This window comes from Serinus canaria, chromosome 10 (genome assembly GCF_022539315.1).
Source record: "Serinus canaria isolate serCan28SL12 chromosome 10, serCan2020, whole genome shotgun sequence".
Classification (NCBI taxonomy): Eukaryota; Metazoa; Chordata; class Aves; order Passeriformes; family Fringillidae; genus Serinus; species Serinus canaria.
In genome coordinates, this window is record NC_066324.1 from 1,047,878 (window position 1) to 1,063,809 (window position 15,932).

The 15,932-nt window shown below is 61.0% G+C and overlaps 1 protein-coding gene across 1 annotated transcript in view; it reads right to left on the minus strand.

The window, feature by feature from the left end:
* Positions 1-15,932, minus strand: part of ADAMTS7 (ADAM metallopeptidase with thrombospondin type 1 motif 7) — a 35,313-nt gene that overhangs the window by 8,683 nt on the left and 10,698 nt on the right. The window contains exons 9-21 of the mRNA XM_050978543.1: positions 14,281-14,425; positions 13,965-14,057; positions 13,273-13,418; positions 11,755-11,924; positions 11,427-11,560; positions 10,887-11,007; positions 10,351-10,595; positions 8,788-8,929; positions 7,301-7,427; positions 6,788-7,001; positions 2,997-4,841; positions 1,837-1,989; positions 429-602 (exon numbers count right to left, since the gene is read on the minus strand). Coding sequence (XP_050834500.1) covers positions 429-602; positions 1,837-1,989; positions 2,997-4,841; positions 6,788-7,001; positions 7,301-7,427; positions 8,788-8,929; positions 10,351-10,595; positions 10,887-11,007; positions 11,427-11,560; positions 11,755-11,924; positions 13,273-13,418; positions 13,965-14,057; positions 14,281-14,425 — 3,709 coding nt within the window. The remainder of the gene's footprint in view (positions 1-428; positions 603-1,836; positions 1,990-2,996; positions 4,842-6,787; positions 7,002-7,300; positions 7,428-8,787; positions 8,930-10,350; positions 10,596-10,886; positions 11,008-11,426; positions 11,561-11,754; positions 11,925-13,272; positions 13,419-13,964; positions 14,058-14,280; positions 14,426-15,932) is intronic.

A 15,932-nucleotide genomic window follows, 5' to 3' on the forward strand; every position in this document is an offset into this window, starting at 1 on the left:
GGGACAAACCCGGCACGGCGGGGCTGAGCCTCTGCCCTGCACACAGCTGGGCCTCAAGGGGCTCCAGGAGAGCTGGAGAGGGGCTGGGGACAAGGGATGGAGGGACAGGACACAGGGACAGGAATGGCTCCCACTGCCAGAGGGCAGGGAGGGATGGGAGATTGGGCAGGGATTGTGAGGGTGGCGAGGAGCTGGGATGGAGTTCCCAGCACAGCTGTGGCCACCCCTGAATCCCTGCCCAGTGTCCCATCCCTCAGGCTATCCCAGAGCTCGGAGCCACCTGGGATAGCACAGGTGTCATTGCCATGGCAGGGTGGGCCGAGCGGTGCCCAGGCCAGGCCAGACATTGGTGCTTGGAGCCACCTGGGACAGCACAGGTGTCCCTGGCCTGGCAGGGTGGAACGAGCAGAGCCCAGGGCGGCCCGTACCTCTCTCCAGGAGGACGTGTACCAGTCCAGGCACGGGGCACTGTGGCAGGGCAGCTGTGCCGGGGGCTGTGCCAGCCCCGCCTGGCAGTGGAAGGGCCGCAGCAGCCGCTGGTCCCGGGTGTCAACGCAGTGAACGTCCCGCACCTTGGTGCCACCACCGCAGCTCCTGGAGCACTGGGGAGGACACAGAGGCACCGTGGGGAGGGACACAGAGGCACCGTGGGGAGGGACACAGAGGCACCGCGGGGAGGGACACAGAGGCACCGCGGGGAGGGACACAGAGGCACCGTGGGGAGGGACACAGAGGCACTGTGGGGAGCGACACAGAGCCACCGTGGGGAGGGACACAGAGCCACCGCGGGGAGGGACACAGAGGCACCGTGGGGAAGGACACAGAGGCACCGTGGGGAAGGACACAGAGGCACCGTGGGGAGGGACACAGAGCCACCGCGGGGAGGGACACAGAGCCACCGCGGGGAGGGACACAGAGCCACCGTGGGGAGGACACAGAGGCACCGTGGGGAGGGACACAGAGGCACCGCGGGGAGGGACACAGAGGCACCGTGGGGAGGGACACAGAGGCACCGTGGGGAGGACACAGAGGCACCGCGGGGAGGGACACAGAGGCACCGCGGGGAGGGACACAGAGGCACCGCGGGGAGGGACACAGAGCCACCGTGGGGAGGGACACAGAGGCACCGTGGGGAGGGACACAGAGCCACCGTGGGGAGGGACAGCAGGGCCGGGCAGGGCCGATCCCTGTGGGGATGCGAGGTGACCCCAGGGACACGCTCTGCCCTGGGCTGGGCTCAGCTGACACCCCACCTGCTTTCCCCTCTCGCTCTAGGCCAAGCCAGAGCACAGTCTGTGCAGCTCTTCTGTCACTAGCACCCCTCTGAAACCAGCTGGTTTCCAGCTGGAACAAGAGCTTTAAGCCCTAAAGAACCGATGATCCCAAGGAAGAGCAACCACCCAGAGCAAGGAGGGCTGCTCCCCACCACCAACCCTACCCAATTCACCCAACCCAACTGCAAACAGCCCCTGGCAGGGCAGAGTGGCCAGAACATTGTCCAGACAAACCGTAGAACCACAGAATGCCTTGCAATGGACCTTCAAGACCCCCTTGTTCCCAGCCCCTGCCATGGGATGACACCCGCTAGACCAGACTGTCCAGCCCCACCCAACCTGGCTTTTCATCAAATCACTTTGTTTAGCTTTTACAAATTCCTGACTTTTTTACCAGCCCAGGACCAGCAAAAATGGAAATACTGTGGGGTGAATAGTTTGAACCCCGTGGCAAGCGCAAACCTTTACCCGTGTGAGCCACAAGAGCCCTCCCCAAGAGCAGGGGTGACCCCACGCCGTGTCCTGTGGGTTTGGGGGCCCTCCCTCCCCGCAGGGCCCGTACCTTGCTCCAGGTGCCAACACGCCAGGCCGAGCAGGGTCTCAGGGAGCACCTCCGGGCGGGGACGGGCCTGTCGGCCGCGGGACAGCCACTGTCAGTGCCACTGCTGCAGCGCACCGGCCGCCACACCGCGCCCAGGCCGCAGGTGGCCGAGCACTGCAACACAGGAACACTGCTGTGCACCCCAAAACACTGACACCTCAACACAGGAACACTGCTGTGCACCCCAAAAACACTGACACCTCAACACAGGAACGCTGCTGTGCACCCCAAAAACACTGACACCTCAACACAGGAACACTGCTGTGCACCCCAAAACACTGACACCTCAACACAGGAACACTGCTGTGCACCCCAAAACACTGACACCCACTCTGCAACACAGGAACACTGCTGTGCACCCCAAAACACTGACACCTCAACACAGGGAATGCTGCTGTGCTCCCCAAAACTGACTGACACCTGCTCTGCAACACACAGAGCTGCTGTCCATGCCCACACCCTGACCCCAGCTGTGTAACCCAGGGAATGCTGCTGTCCATGCCCACACCCGGATCCCAGCTGTGTAACCCAGGGAATGCTGTTGTCCATGCCCACACCCGGATCCCAGCTGTGTAACCCAGGGAATGCTGTTGTCCATGCCCACACCCTGACCCCAGCTGTGTAACCCAGGGAATGCTGCTCTCCATGCCCACACCCTGACCCCAGCTGTGTAACCCAGGGAATGCTGCTGTCCATGCCCACACCCTGATCCCAGCTGTGCATCTGCCCAAGGAGGGTGCTGGTGAACTGGGGCTGTGGGATGACATGGGGATAGGACCTTTCCCCTCTCAGCAATGCCACATCAGGCAGTGCTCAGGGAGGGAAGGGGAGGAACACGCTCCTCCATAGCCCATTCCAGCTGTTTCTGCTCTGGGTGGGACTAACCCTTCCTCTCCCTGCTCAGGGTTTGCTCCCTGGCAGATTCTCACGGCCACGGCTGCCCACAGCAAGGGGCAGCACCTGGGGCTGGGGGTGCCTTTGCCATTTACTTATCAGTTGTTTCCTAATTAGCACTAATGACCCCATGCTGCCAAGAGCAAAGTCCCAGAGCCAGCCAGGACAGGGAGAGGTCTCACATCCACACTGGCCCTGTCACACTTTCAATGGGACTCACCACGTACCTCACTCCAGTTCCCGACCTCCCAGCTGGGCTTGGCAGTGGCTGCTGTGGGGGGTGATGGTGGGAGCAGAGCCTCCTCCTCCTCCTCCTCCTCCAGCCTCTTCTCCCAGAGCAAGGGGGGCAAAGGGCTGGGCTGGGACAACTCCTGCCCTCTGTCACTGGAGGCAAGTGTCCCTGGGGGTGCCCACGGTGAGGGGTCCCTCGTTGGTGTCCCTGGGGGTGCCCACGGTGAGGGGTCCCTCGTTGATGTCCCTGGGGGTGCCCACAGTGAGGGGTCCCTCGCTGATGTCCCTGGGGGTGCCCATGGTGAGGGGTCCCTCAGAGCAGGGATGCTGAGCGGGGTGCCATGGGAGGTCATGGTGCGGGGCGATGCCAGATCCGGGGGCTGGGACACCCCCTCTGTCCCCCATGCCAGGGGGGGCCCTGCAGTGTGGGCAGGTGGGCTATGAGCTGGGGCTGTGGCCATGGCTGGGCCCAGGACATCCTGCTGGGTAAGGCCACTGGAGGTGAGCTGGGTGGCTGGCCTGGGCATGGCAGGGGACAAGGACACTGGAGGGGCTGTTGTGGCCACCGAGGGGGTTGAGGTGGGGGCTGTGGGACTGGGGAGCGCTGGCTGGTGCCCTCCCTGTCCCACGGGGGCCCCATCAGCACCCACAGGAGGGGGACTCACGGCAGGGGGGGTGCTGCCAGCACTCCCTGCCACCTCCCAGCCTGAGGCCTGCAGGGTGGGCAAGGCAAGATCTGCCCTCTCCATGCCATGGGATTGCCCTCCTGCCCACGTGTCCAGCGTGCCCTCTGGCATCCCTGCCCACCCGTGCTGCTCGGTGGGCTGCGGGGCTGCACCATGAACGTCACTGCTGGTGGCCAGAGCCATTTCCCTGGAGTCCCCGTGGCCTCTCCCTGCAGACCCAGCTGTGCCATGTCCCTGTGTGCTCACACGGCCCTCGCTGCTGCTGCCCCGTGCTGCTGGCCCAAGGGACACATCCACCCGGGCACTGCCCCAGCCCACATCAGCTGGGTGGGGACCCCAGGGAGCGGGGACATCCTGCCCAAGGCTGCTCCTGCTGGGCACAGCTCTGTGGGGCTCATCCCAGGGCCCTGGGTGGCCGTGGTTGGCAGAGTCATGGCTCATGGAGCTCTGGGTGGGCGGGTGGTGCTCAGAGTGAGGCACAGGCACCATATCCTCCTCCTCCTCACCCAAAAAGCCAGGGGTGGTGTATCGGGGAGTGGCTGATCCCACATCCTCGGGGACCACGCTCAGGAGGTCATTCGTGGCTAAATCCCCGGGCTCTGTGTCTCTCCTGTGCACAGGGGCAGAAGTGTGCTCCTCCTCAGGGCCTGGCTGCTCCTGGCTCTCTCCTCCCAGCCTGGGGGTGAGCGGGGCCTCGGTGGGCAGCTCCCAGGGCCCCTCCGTGCCATCAGTGCTCAGCTCTGCCTTTGGCTCCTCGCCTTTGCTCTCCTTCTCCGTGAAGGGATAGTAGGACAGATCCTCGTGGAAGTTGATAAAGTTATAGTCATAGTAAAAATCATCAACAAAGACATTTCCTTTCCTGGCTGAGAAGTCCTCCTCCGTGATGACGTTGACATCGTTGGACTCCGGGACGTTTGGGATTAAGGGGTTAAATTTAGGAACGTGGCTGCTGGGGATGTAATGGATTTCATTAAACACCTCCCTGCTGGAGGAGCCGCTGCCAGACCAGTCTGTGCTGTCCCATTTCTGGTGGCACTGTGGCAAGGAGCAAACCCTCTCGGGGCTGGGTCTCTGGGCAGGGTCACACGGGGTCCCAGTGCTGTTGCTGCAGTGCACCGGGCGCCTCTGGGTCCCGTTCCCACAGGTCACCGAGCACTGGGAAGGGAAGAGAGAGGGACAGGTCTGTGGGGCAAGGCCAGGAGTGGTGCCAGTGCTCCCTCTGTGAGGGCTCCACATCCCTCTGCCAGGTCCCACCACCCACCTGGGCCCTGGACAGCTCCTGTGCCAGCCCCACCATGGGGTACCGCTCGCCCTGGCAAGCAGGGCATTACTGCCCAAATCCCCGTTGGAGACCGTGCCAGAGCAGGGCTGGAGCTGTGGGCACTTTGCTCAGGGTGATCCTTGACCTGCTTCCCTGCCAGAAAGGGTTTTCCCGGGAGATGGAGGCTGGGAAGGGCAGGGGTGAGATGAGCTAACAGGCCTTTCCTGTGACCTATTGCCATGAATTGCATCTCTTCTTCTAGAAGAGCGTTCTTTGAAGCAGGGAATAACAACATGGGTGTTGTCCGAGTAAGAAAAAAGCAAAGGTCAGGAAGGAGCTTTGCTGGGGACACACCATCCCCCCATAATGGGCTCTTTGAGATGGCCAGCACAAAAGAAACTGAGAAGCTGGGAAGGAGAACAGCAGCATTTTCTGCTGCATCTGGTGCTTGGAGCAACCCAGGCTTGTGAAAGGTGTCCCTGCCCATGGCAGGGGGGTGGAACCAGATGAGCTTTAAGGTCCCTTCCACCCCAGAGCATTCCAGGATTCTCTGGTAACACCACGTGGCCACCACCAGGCATTTCCAGAGCTGGAATCAACCATCACCACACAGCAACACTGAGAGGGCTGCAAGGAGCTGCTCCCCTCAAGAACAACAAACCAGCCTTCTGACCACATTGGAAACTCCACAAAGCTGCATGTGCAGAGCTTCGGGGTCCTCCTGAGGCACTGAGTCCCAGGGTGCAGCAGCTGTGGGCCACCCAGACCCCAGAGAGCCCCTCTGGCAGGGCCAGGTGCCCCAGTGCCAGATGGGCACGCTGCTCCTGCCTGGGCTCTGCTCACAACGCTGCCCCACCCTGCTGGTACTGCTGACAGAAGGACCACGGCTCTGGGAAGCCTCCCAGCCCCTCCAATCCCCCTAATTATGGTGGTGGTGGAAAAGAAAGAGGGCTCTCCCTTTAAATTAAAAGACAGAAAAATTACAGAACCTCAAAATCCCAAGCACATTTTCTCCAGGGCTCACCAATCCACTGGCGCCAACACCACAGAGGGCAGCTGTGAGGGCTGGGGCTGCACTGCCCAGCTCTGACCCACCTAAAAGCCATAATTTTCCCTTTAAATCATTGCATCCATCTTTCTCAGCCCTTAATTGTGGCTTTTGTGGGCCCCTAGGAAAATATTTCCAACTCGCTCTCATCTAGCCTTCAAATCCTCAGTTCACATTTGATTCCACTTGTTCCTTAGCAACAAGCTCTGTTCCCAGGCTCTCCCCTTTCTCTCCTGATATTTGTCTTCACTCTGAACACTTTTGGAACGGCTGTTTAAATTAGGAGTTATCATTTTCTGGTTGAAACCCTCAGCCTGTGGCTAAGCTGATTCACAAAAACACAAAAACAAATCAAGGCTACACAGTGTCACCATTAATCACCCCATGGAATCTTTCAGCTTGGAAGGGACCTTGAAGATCATCCAGTTCCACCCCCTGCCCTGGGCAAGGACACCTTCCACTACACCAGGCTGTTCCAAGCCATGTCCAGCTGAAAACCTCATTTCTGCCCTCCTTGTGCCAAGCACAGAGCGTGGCCCTCACCCTGTGTGTGTGAGGGAGCTGCAAAGCCCAGGGCTGGGGCAGAGATAAACTGCCCAATGCCCCTTCCCCACCCTGAGACCTCTCCAAGCAATGGAGCTCCCATCCATGGAGCCCACGGGACACAGCCATGGATTTCTGTGAGCAGGAGCACACCCACCACCCTGGGGCAGGCTGAAGTGTCTGGGGACCCCTGTCCCCAGCTCCCACCCCTTTGCAAGACACTGGGACATCCCCAATGTCCCCTCTCACCTCAGACCAGTTGCCCACAGCCCACGGGGAGGGACAGGGGACCTCTGGGTGGCAGGGCATGGTGGCATCTGGCTTGGTGAGGTGCTGGCAGTCTGCTGGCTGCAGGGCCCTCTGCTCATCCAGCCCCACGCTCTGGATGCACAGCACCGTCCTCTTCATCAGCCCTGCCCGGCCACACGTGGCTGAGCACTGCTGCCACTCACCCACCCACCACCTGCGGGAGAAGGGAAAGGGGAGAGGGAAAGGGGAGAGGGAAAGATCTCAGCCAGAGCAAGCAACCATGCCCCAGGATCCATCCCATTGCCCATCACATGAGGCCATGGGGAAAGGAGGATCCCAAATGTGTTAGCCCAAGGTCTGGGAGCTCGGACAGAGGGTCAGGGATGGGACAGTCCCCGAGCTGTGCCGGGGTTATGTGCACAGAGGCAGAGAGGAGCATCCTGCCAGGATGGCACCATCTGTGAGGCTCAGGCTGTGGGCAGGCAATGCCCAGGGTGAGGGGGGGGATGGCACCTGGCCGGGCAGGGCTCCTCGCTGCAGGTGCGCTGCTGGTCGTCGGGGCGCGTCAGCGCGTCGCAGAACCGCTCCTCCACCAGGCCCGCCAGCCTCTCCACGCAGTGCACCACCTGCCGCTGCACCCCTGGGGGAGGACAGGCACTGAGGGCACCCCCAGGGCACCGACTGCCACCCTGGGGGCACTGGCACCACGCAGGCACCAGCACGGCTTTGGAAACCAAACCCGACCACCCCGCAGGGCACAGGAGGGCTCGGTGAGCCAGGACAGTGGGAAGGAAATGAAAGCAGCACTTGAAGCTGCAAGTTCATTGGTGCTGAGGCTGAGGTGCCCTTGCAGAGCCCCTGGCACCGGGGCAGCTGGGGCAGGATGGCAGCTGGAGCCGTGCAGCCATGGAGCTGCACCAGCCTGGCACCACTGCCAGGAGCACACCCAGCCACCGTGGGCACTGCGAGCTCTGGGGGCTGACAAGGGGCAGCACTCGGCTCTTTTGGCAGCCCTGCCCCAGCCTAACTCAGGGACAAACGCTGCCCAAAGCCTCGTGTCCCCAGTCTGCTCACAGGGGCTTTCATGGTGACCTCAGCACACTGCCTCACTCAGGCTTCTGTCCCCGTTTCTGTAACACGTACTTGACCTGTGACATGGAGAGCTGTCACCACGGGCTCAGCTGAGGCTGACAGAACCCTGCTGAAGCTGCTGAGCTGGGCTCTGGCTCACACACTTGGGAGCTTACAGGGCCTTGGGACTCACCAGAGGCTGACTGTGAGCTCTCCCAAACCCACATCTCGTCTCACATCATCACTCAGTGAGGGAAGAGGGGCTCAGCCCTCCTCCAGCTGCTCACCCTCACCCGACTCCTGCCTGATTCACTCCTCTATTTCCCTTCTGTTCTGGAAGCCAAGCACTCGAATCATACAAAGAAAAGCTGGTTTTAAACAAAGCCCATGCCCTGGCACTCCGTGCTACCTAGAAAGCACAAGTGTCCTTGAATTCCCCTTTTTTCCAGTGCCAGCTGCTCTCGAGGAAGTGCTTGCTGCTCCCAGCCTCCCCCGGCAGAGCTCCAGAAATGCCCCTCTGCACCAGCTGCCCCAAAAGCTGCCCTGGGCGCCCTGGGATACCCAGCCAGTGGGGCAGGAGGGGGGAAGCAAATGTCCACACAGGACACTGTGGGACCTCAGGGTTCTCTGTAAAACCCTGGATGTCCTCCCCCCTGGAGGGGCCCAGCCAGGCAGGAGACCGGCCCTTCCACACTCCCTGATTTCTCTAAAGCTCTTTTGTCTGCATGCTGTGCTGGGTAACAGGACACCAGCCGGGAGCACAGTGCTGATAAAGCCCTGGGGTTCCTGCTGAGCACCACAGGCCGTGACCTCAGCAGATGTGCCTTTCTTCTTCCCCTAGGACCTCCTGAAACCCAAGACCCAGGAATTCCAAAGGCTCCCCAGGGACCCTCCACTGCTCAGAGCGGTGTCCCAAGGGCTGTGCTCACCTGTCCCACAGGTGGCCGTGCAGGTGGTCCAGGAGCCAAAGCGCCACAGGAACTCGGGCTGCTCGACCTCGTTCTCACTGTCAGCCGGGCGCTGGATCGTGTACTGGTACCTCACCCCGGGGTTGGTCTCCTGGAACAGCAGCTGGGGGACACAGGGGACAGGCACAGGGTGAACAGCAGCTGGGGGACACAGGGGACAGGCACGGGGTGAACAGCAGCTGGGGGACACAGGGGACAGGCACAGGGTGAACAGCAGCTGGGGGACACAGGGGACAGGCACGGGGTGAACAGCAGCTGGGGGACACAGGGGACAGGCACGGGGTGAACAGCAGCTGGGGGACACAGGGGACAGGCACGGGGTGAACAGCAGCTGGGGGACACAGGGGACAGGCACAGGGTGGTCAGGCAGGGCAGTGGGGGGTGGCATTTGCCCCAGGGGCTTCCCAGGGTGAAGGAGCTGCCCAGAAGGGCCAGAAGGACGTGACCCTGTGCCCAGCACCCCAGCAGAGCTGGATGGGATTTGGAGCAATCCAGTTTGTGGAAGGCATCCCTGCCCAAGGGTGGAATTTGCTAAGCTGCCTCCCACTGCAGAGGGGCTCCTGCTGCTCCTGTGGTTGACACAAGCCCTGCTGGATGCACCCGCACCGGCGAGGGCCGGGAGTTCATCCCTGTTTTTCTTAGCCTAAGCACTCCCATTATTGCCAAAGCTTTGTTGTTCTTGGAGCTTTGGCGGGAGCCAGGGCGTCTTTCCAAAACCTCTCCATGAATATCGAAATGTTGTTGTCCACGGGTTTTAATTAGCTTATGAATCCCAGAAAGTGATTTGTGGGTGCTGAGCATGCCAGCATTCCTTTAACAGCAGCCCTTGGCAGCAGCAGGCCCAGGATCCTGCTCACATCCCACCCCGAGTGCTGCTGAAGGAAAGGCAGGAGGAGATTGTGGCTGCTCGGGGTGGCTGAGCCCTGGGAGAGCCTGTGCAAAGGCAGGGATGCTCTGGAGAGTGCATGGGGCTGTGCCATGACTTCCAGAGCAGGGGGAACCTGGGGGTCCATGGGATGCAGCTCTGTGGATGCACCACCTCTGCACCACACCTGGCACCATGAGGGATGTCAGCCTGGTGCCAGCTGTGCCATCACATTTGGGATGATTCCCTCTGGTTTCTTCAGAGGAAGGCATGGCCTCACAGTCACAAGGATAGTGACTCCCACAACTCTGCATAAGCTGGCAGCTCCCTCACTCCTGACTGTCAGCCCAGCCAGAAGCACCAGGGGCTCTTTCCCTGCTGGTGATAAGATACAGGAAAGGCCTCAGGAAATTACTCTTTCTCCTCACACTCCTGCTCCTGTGCAAATATTCTGTGGAATGCTGCAAAGGGGATGAGGCTCAGCTGCAAGTAGTGTGGGCTAGAAACATCCCCAAGCTGGCAGCGTGTGCTTGGCTGCCCCAGCATTGGCTCCCAGAGAAACACACCCCGAGGAGGGCAGAGCCCATCCCCTGGATGCAGGGAGGGCTGTGAGGGGCCACGGCAGCTCAGCCCCACGAGGAGGGCAGGATCCATCCTACCTGGATCCACACGGGCTCCACGGTGGGCCCCGGAGAGGTGAGGTTCTCCCAGTTGCCCGTCCTCTTGTAGGTGAAGGTGGTCCCTGCCACCCTGTAGTCCCCGTTCCACTGGATGGTCCAGCCTCCATTCAGGAAATACTTCTCGGGGTCCTCGCTCCGCAGCGCCAGGAAATTCCCAGCTTCTGCCACCTCTTCAATCCGGATCTCCCGGGCTCCCACGGGGATAATCCCAATGTCCACGTAACCTGGGAATGGAACCAAGCGTTGGTCTTTGGGGAGTCAGAGGTGTATGAGATGATTTTTGTCCTTGGGTGGGTGCTGTGTCCCCTGGGTGCCAGCACTGTGCCAATCCTTGCACCTCTCTAAGGCACCAGTGGGCACCAAGCCCTACCCTGAGCCCACCTGAGTTCCCTGCTGTCTTACTCCCAAAAAATCAACAAGTTGGAATTAAACTCCCCTTCCAAAGGAGCAGCAGCAGCCCAGCTGCGCTGGACCAGACACGGGGGTGCTCTGGGGACAGCAGGAGGTGCCCTTACCCAGCCCCTCGCTGTCCTCGAAGGTCTTGTGGACGGTGTGGCAGGTGGAGCCGTCCCCGTGGCACACCCCGCAGTGATCCTCCACGGCGTGCGAGTCGATCTCGTAGTCACAGCCCACGTTCTGCAAGGGAGCCCTGTCAGCCAGCACCAGCACCTCCCAGTCCCTCCCAGCACCGACTGCATCGTCCCCAAGGGATTCACAGCATCCTGGGATGGCTTGGGGTGCAAGGGACCTTAAAGACAATGCAGTTCCAGCCCCCTTGCCATGGGCAGGGACACCTTCTCTGAAACCAGGGTGCTCCAAGGTTGCTCCAGGCTGCGTCCATCCTGGCCTGGGTGGTGTTCTGGCTCCTTGAGGCCAGCACAGAGGCTGACACAGCCCATACCACTCACCCCACGGGAACCAGGAACGCTCTCCAAGTGGGGAACGGCAAAAGGAGCCAGCTCAGCACGAGAGGGAGAGGATGCTGAGTGCCCAAGGGCGGGTGCTGCCCCGTGGGTGCTTTCCAGGGGCGGGGTGTCCCCGGGTGGCCAACCCACCTTGCAGATGCCGTTGATGCAGACGTCGCGGCTGGCGTCGCTGTCGTAGCAGGGCGTGCCGTCCACCACCGCGTCCCGCAGCTTCTCCGCAAAGTACTCGTGCTCGGGCCGGCAGTGCAGCTCGCAGGGGTTCACTGGGGAACAGGCACACACTCAGCCCCAGCACTGGTCTCCGAAAGCACAAATCAACCCTGCAAGCCCAGGGCAGTGTAAAATACAAAATACAGCACGGGCTGCAAGGCAAGGCAGGGACACAAACAGCCAGCTCTGGCTGCTCCGGGGCCGCGCCCGAGCCACTCCAGGTTTGAGGTCTCCGCTCTCCACTCACTGTTGTTGGGCACTGGTGTCCACTTGTAGAGCTTCCCTTTGTAGAGCATGGGGTTGAACTGGCTGCACTGGACCTGGCGGAAGGAGGGCTTGTCCGGGGGGCAGCGCCGCACGTTGCAGATCCGGAACCGCTTGCGCTCGCCCAGGCAATACCGGCCCCCGTACTTGGGCCTGGGGGAGGCAAACACCAGTCACAAGGGCTGGGAGGGCACAGGCCTCAGAGTCACAGAGCCGTGGAATGGTTTGGGTCAGAAGGGACCTCAAAGTCCATCCCTGTTCCACCCCCTGCCATGGGCAGGGACACCTTCCACAGAGCAGGCGGCTCCAAGCCCTGTCCAGCCTGGTGCCCTTCCTGCAGCTGCCCTGGAGGAGCTGCTCTCCATCCCACCCAGGGAGTCCTCCTGACTCTGCTCCTCTACTGCCCCAGGGAATGGCAAAGCTGACAGTGGGCTTTTTAAAGCAAGAGAGACTCGAGAAGCACAGCAGTGCTTTTCTCAGATGCCAGCAGACCCTCACAACACGGCCACCATCTCCTGCCACGCCGCCTTGTCCTTCGGTCACACCACTGCCCATGGCCCATGTCCCAGTGACCTCATGAGAATTCCTCCTCCTGGGCGCACTCTGCTGAAGAGAATGAAGCTAATGATTATTTTAGGGCTGTGTTTACACGCTCTGCCCTGAGGAATGGCTTGGGGGGGGGGTTGCCCAGCACACATTTTCTCACTTTATCCCAAGGGCAAAGCTGAAGATTTACCTCCAGTGGCCAAAGCAAACAACTGCCCGGGAAATTCCCAGTGTTTGCTCTCCTGCCTGTCCACAGCTGTGTTTGGAACACTCCACAAGCCACCACAGCACCTCTGCCACAGCGTTTATGTCAAACACAAATCCAGGTCCTGATGCAGGACCGAGACGACAGAGCACTTCCCTCAAGAGCCCAGCAGCATGTACCAAACTCACCTGAGGAAGAGGATGGGCAGAAAACATCTGGAAGGGTCAGGAACTCACTCCTGGGGCTGTCAGAGCTCCCCATGCCATGGAAAAGCAACTGCCCCGGAACATCACTACAGAGCCCTTTTCCTCCCCATCCCAGGCTGCTCTGACACCAGGGCAAGTCAGGGGTTTTGGCTAAATCCAGTGCAACAGTGACCAAGGGGACATCTGGGGAGCAGATGGGTCAGCAGAAATCCCAGGATGGAGATGGCAGCTCCTCCAGCAGTGCCCGGACACTTCCAGCCAGCACTGGCTGATGGAATGCAGCAGGGTGATAAACTGCAGCAGGATTTTTCAAAACAACTCTGAATCAGGCTCCAAGAATGCCTGGTTTGCTGTTCTGTCACCAAAGGACACTGGATATGTTTTACATCTCTGAGCGTGGAGCCTCTGCCCTTTGTTTGAGCCACCCTGCAGCACTCCAGGGCAGGGGATGGAAGCAGTCCCTCCCAGCCCAAACCACCCCAGCATTCTGGGACTCCTGACTGGTGTCCTGGGGTCTGGGCAGGCCAGGCCAGGGCTGGCTTACGTGGGGTGGCTGCAGTGCCTCTCAGCACTCTGCACTCCAGCCCCACAGCTGCGGGAGCAGGAGGCCCAGGCACTCCAGGAGCTCCAGCCGCCGTCGATGGGCTCGGGCCGGAAGCCCACGGGAACACACTCGCCGTTGAAGCACCACTGCAGGACAGGAGGGGAACGAGGGGTTAAGGGTGGGCAGCACTGAGGCCCAGCACACAGACTGGCCCGTGGAAATCCCTGCTTTGCTTGCGTGGGGCTGCCTGGGGTCAGCTGGGCTCTGCCAGAGCCTCGAGCTCCTCAAGCCATGGGAAACCCAGAGGTGTTGGGCTGTTTGAGGATTTGAGGGAGGCAACAAACCCAAGGCTCCATGGAGATCCCTCAGCAAGGGGATTCACAGCCCAGTGTCAGCCCAGAGGGGCTCCCCAGCAGTGGGAAAGACCCCAGGGAGCAGCATCCACCATGGCAGCAGAATGAGCCTTGTGCTCTCCTGCCATGGTCATGAACGGTGGGTTTCACCTTCCCAGGTGATTCAAGTGACCCCAAGTGAGTCACCTTCCCTGAAGGCAGTCCCTGCTGGGGGCAGGGGGTGTTTGGGCAGAGCAGGGGCAGTGGGATGAGGCCAGCCCTGCACTGACCCTGCAGAGCCCCTGTGTGTGCAGGAGCAGGGCTCCCCGAGGCCATGGAGGGGTGTCCCCCCTCCGTTACCTTGCTCTCCCCGCAGGCTGTGCCATCCACAGCTGCATCCAGCTTGGAGTGACACGTGTTCCCCACCGTGCACCACAGCGTGCTGCAGACACTCTGTGGGGAGAGAGGGACAGGTTCCTGCCTGGCACAGAGCCCTCCCATGGGCACAGATCCATCCCTCAGGCACAGACCAGATCCATCCCTCGGGCACAGATCACATCCATCCCCCCATCTTGGGCACAGATCCCTCCCTCGGGCACAGATCAGATCCCTGCCTCGGGCAGGGTGGGCACAGCCCCAGCCAAGCCCCCCCAGAGCCCCCACCAGTGCCCCTTACGTCCATGTCGTCGCAGAAGGTGGAGTAGGGGCCGTACTGCAGCCGGCACTGGTGGCTCACGTCGTACAGGACACCCGGGGGCACCAGGGGAAAGTCCAGCAGCTCCCGGGCTGGGGGGTCATCCAGGCACAGCCCCCAGCCCCGGCTGCAAGAGAGGTCACAGCAGTGTCACCCAGTGTCCCGCACCTCCGGCAGGTGACAGGAACAGCCGCTGGTCAATGTCCCGGGACGAGCAACCAGCATTTCCCAGTGACACAGCCCCAGCTCTGCAGTCCCTGGGGCTGCTCCAGTGTGGATGGGCACCTCCGGGCACCTCACTGGGGTGGGAGCCCCCCAGAGCGATCCCCCCATGTCCCCCGGGGTGCCAGGACATGGGGAAGGTGATGGGACAAAGACAGAAGGGGCAAGAGCCATAAATGTCCCAGTGCCATTTATGTCAACAGCCAGCAGTGTCCCTGCAGACGCTGCTGACAGCAATGGAGGAGATGCTCAGCACCAGCCGTGCCCCTGCTCAGACAGGGCAGCCTGGCGGCAGAGGTGCCAGCGGGGCCGGGTGGTGCCTGCCCTGCTCCCGCTGCTGCTGACGCTTCCCGAACACACCCGGGATTGTCCCCGGCTCAGCCCGCGGTGTTATTTCAACAAACTCGCTTCCAGCAAGGCCGAGCCTCTGGCAAGGCTGCGGCGGATCGGATTACTCGGGTTTGTTGGGATGGGGAACGGCTGGGAATTCACGTGCAGTGAGATTCCTTTTCAAGCCAAAGCAGCAGCAGGGAAACAGGGCTGGAAGCAGGAGAGCTGCTGCTTTGGGGTGCCGGCAGTGCCACGGGGTGATGCCCAGCAGAACCAGCACCCCCTCCTCCCCTTCCATCCCACCCACTGAGTTCCACACTGGACACCTGCAAACAGCTCCCTTGGCTGGAGACAGCCCCTTAAACTCCCATGCATGTCCTCACTTAAATACACTTATATTTCAGAGTGGGAAGAACCAGGAAAGGGGTTGTCAGCAGCCCAGGGGCTCAGAAACCTCCATTTCCAAACTCCCAACAGCAGGAGCATCCTGCTGCTCTCAGCCCAGGGGGAAGGGCAGGATCCCATCCCTGTGGGTGATGTGGGGCTGAGCTGGGATGGATGGGGCATGGATTGGGCAGCTGGACACAGGGTCCTGCTGCAGCCTGTGTCAGGCACACGCTGCAGGGCACCTCCCCATGTATTTCCACAGAATCCCAGAACCCTGGAATGGTTCGGTTGGAAAAAGCCTTAAAGCTCATCCCATTCTGTACACTTGGAGTGTTTTCTCTAGAAACAGAAGGTGTCCTTACTGGAAAAAGTCCAGGCTGAAGCACTTCATCCTGGAGGAGCCCCAGGTGTGACACTTGTGCTGCTCTGGACTCTTCACCCTCTGCCTGTTTGGGCCCCACAGGTTCCCCCTGCACTGTCCCCAGCCTCCTGTTCCTCTGAGCAGCTTGGGGCACTCCCTGCCCTGCCCCAGCTCACAGGGGGGGTCTCTGTCCAGTCTGGGGGTGACTGGGATCTGCCTCAGCTTTCCAGCTTTTCCAGAATCTATTGCTTTGTTAAATATTTTACAATCATTCTCCTGCTCTGTTCAGTTGGCCAAAACACATCTCCAAGCAGGGAAAAATTGGCCTGAGTTT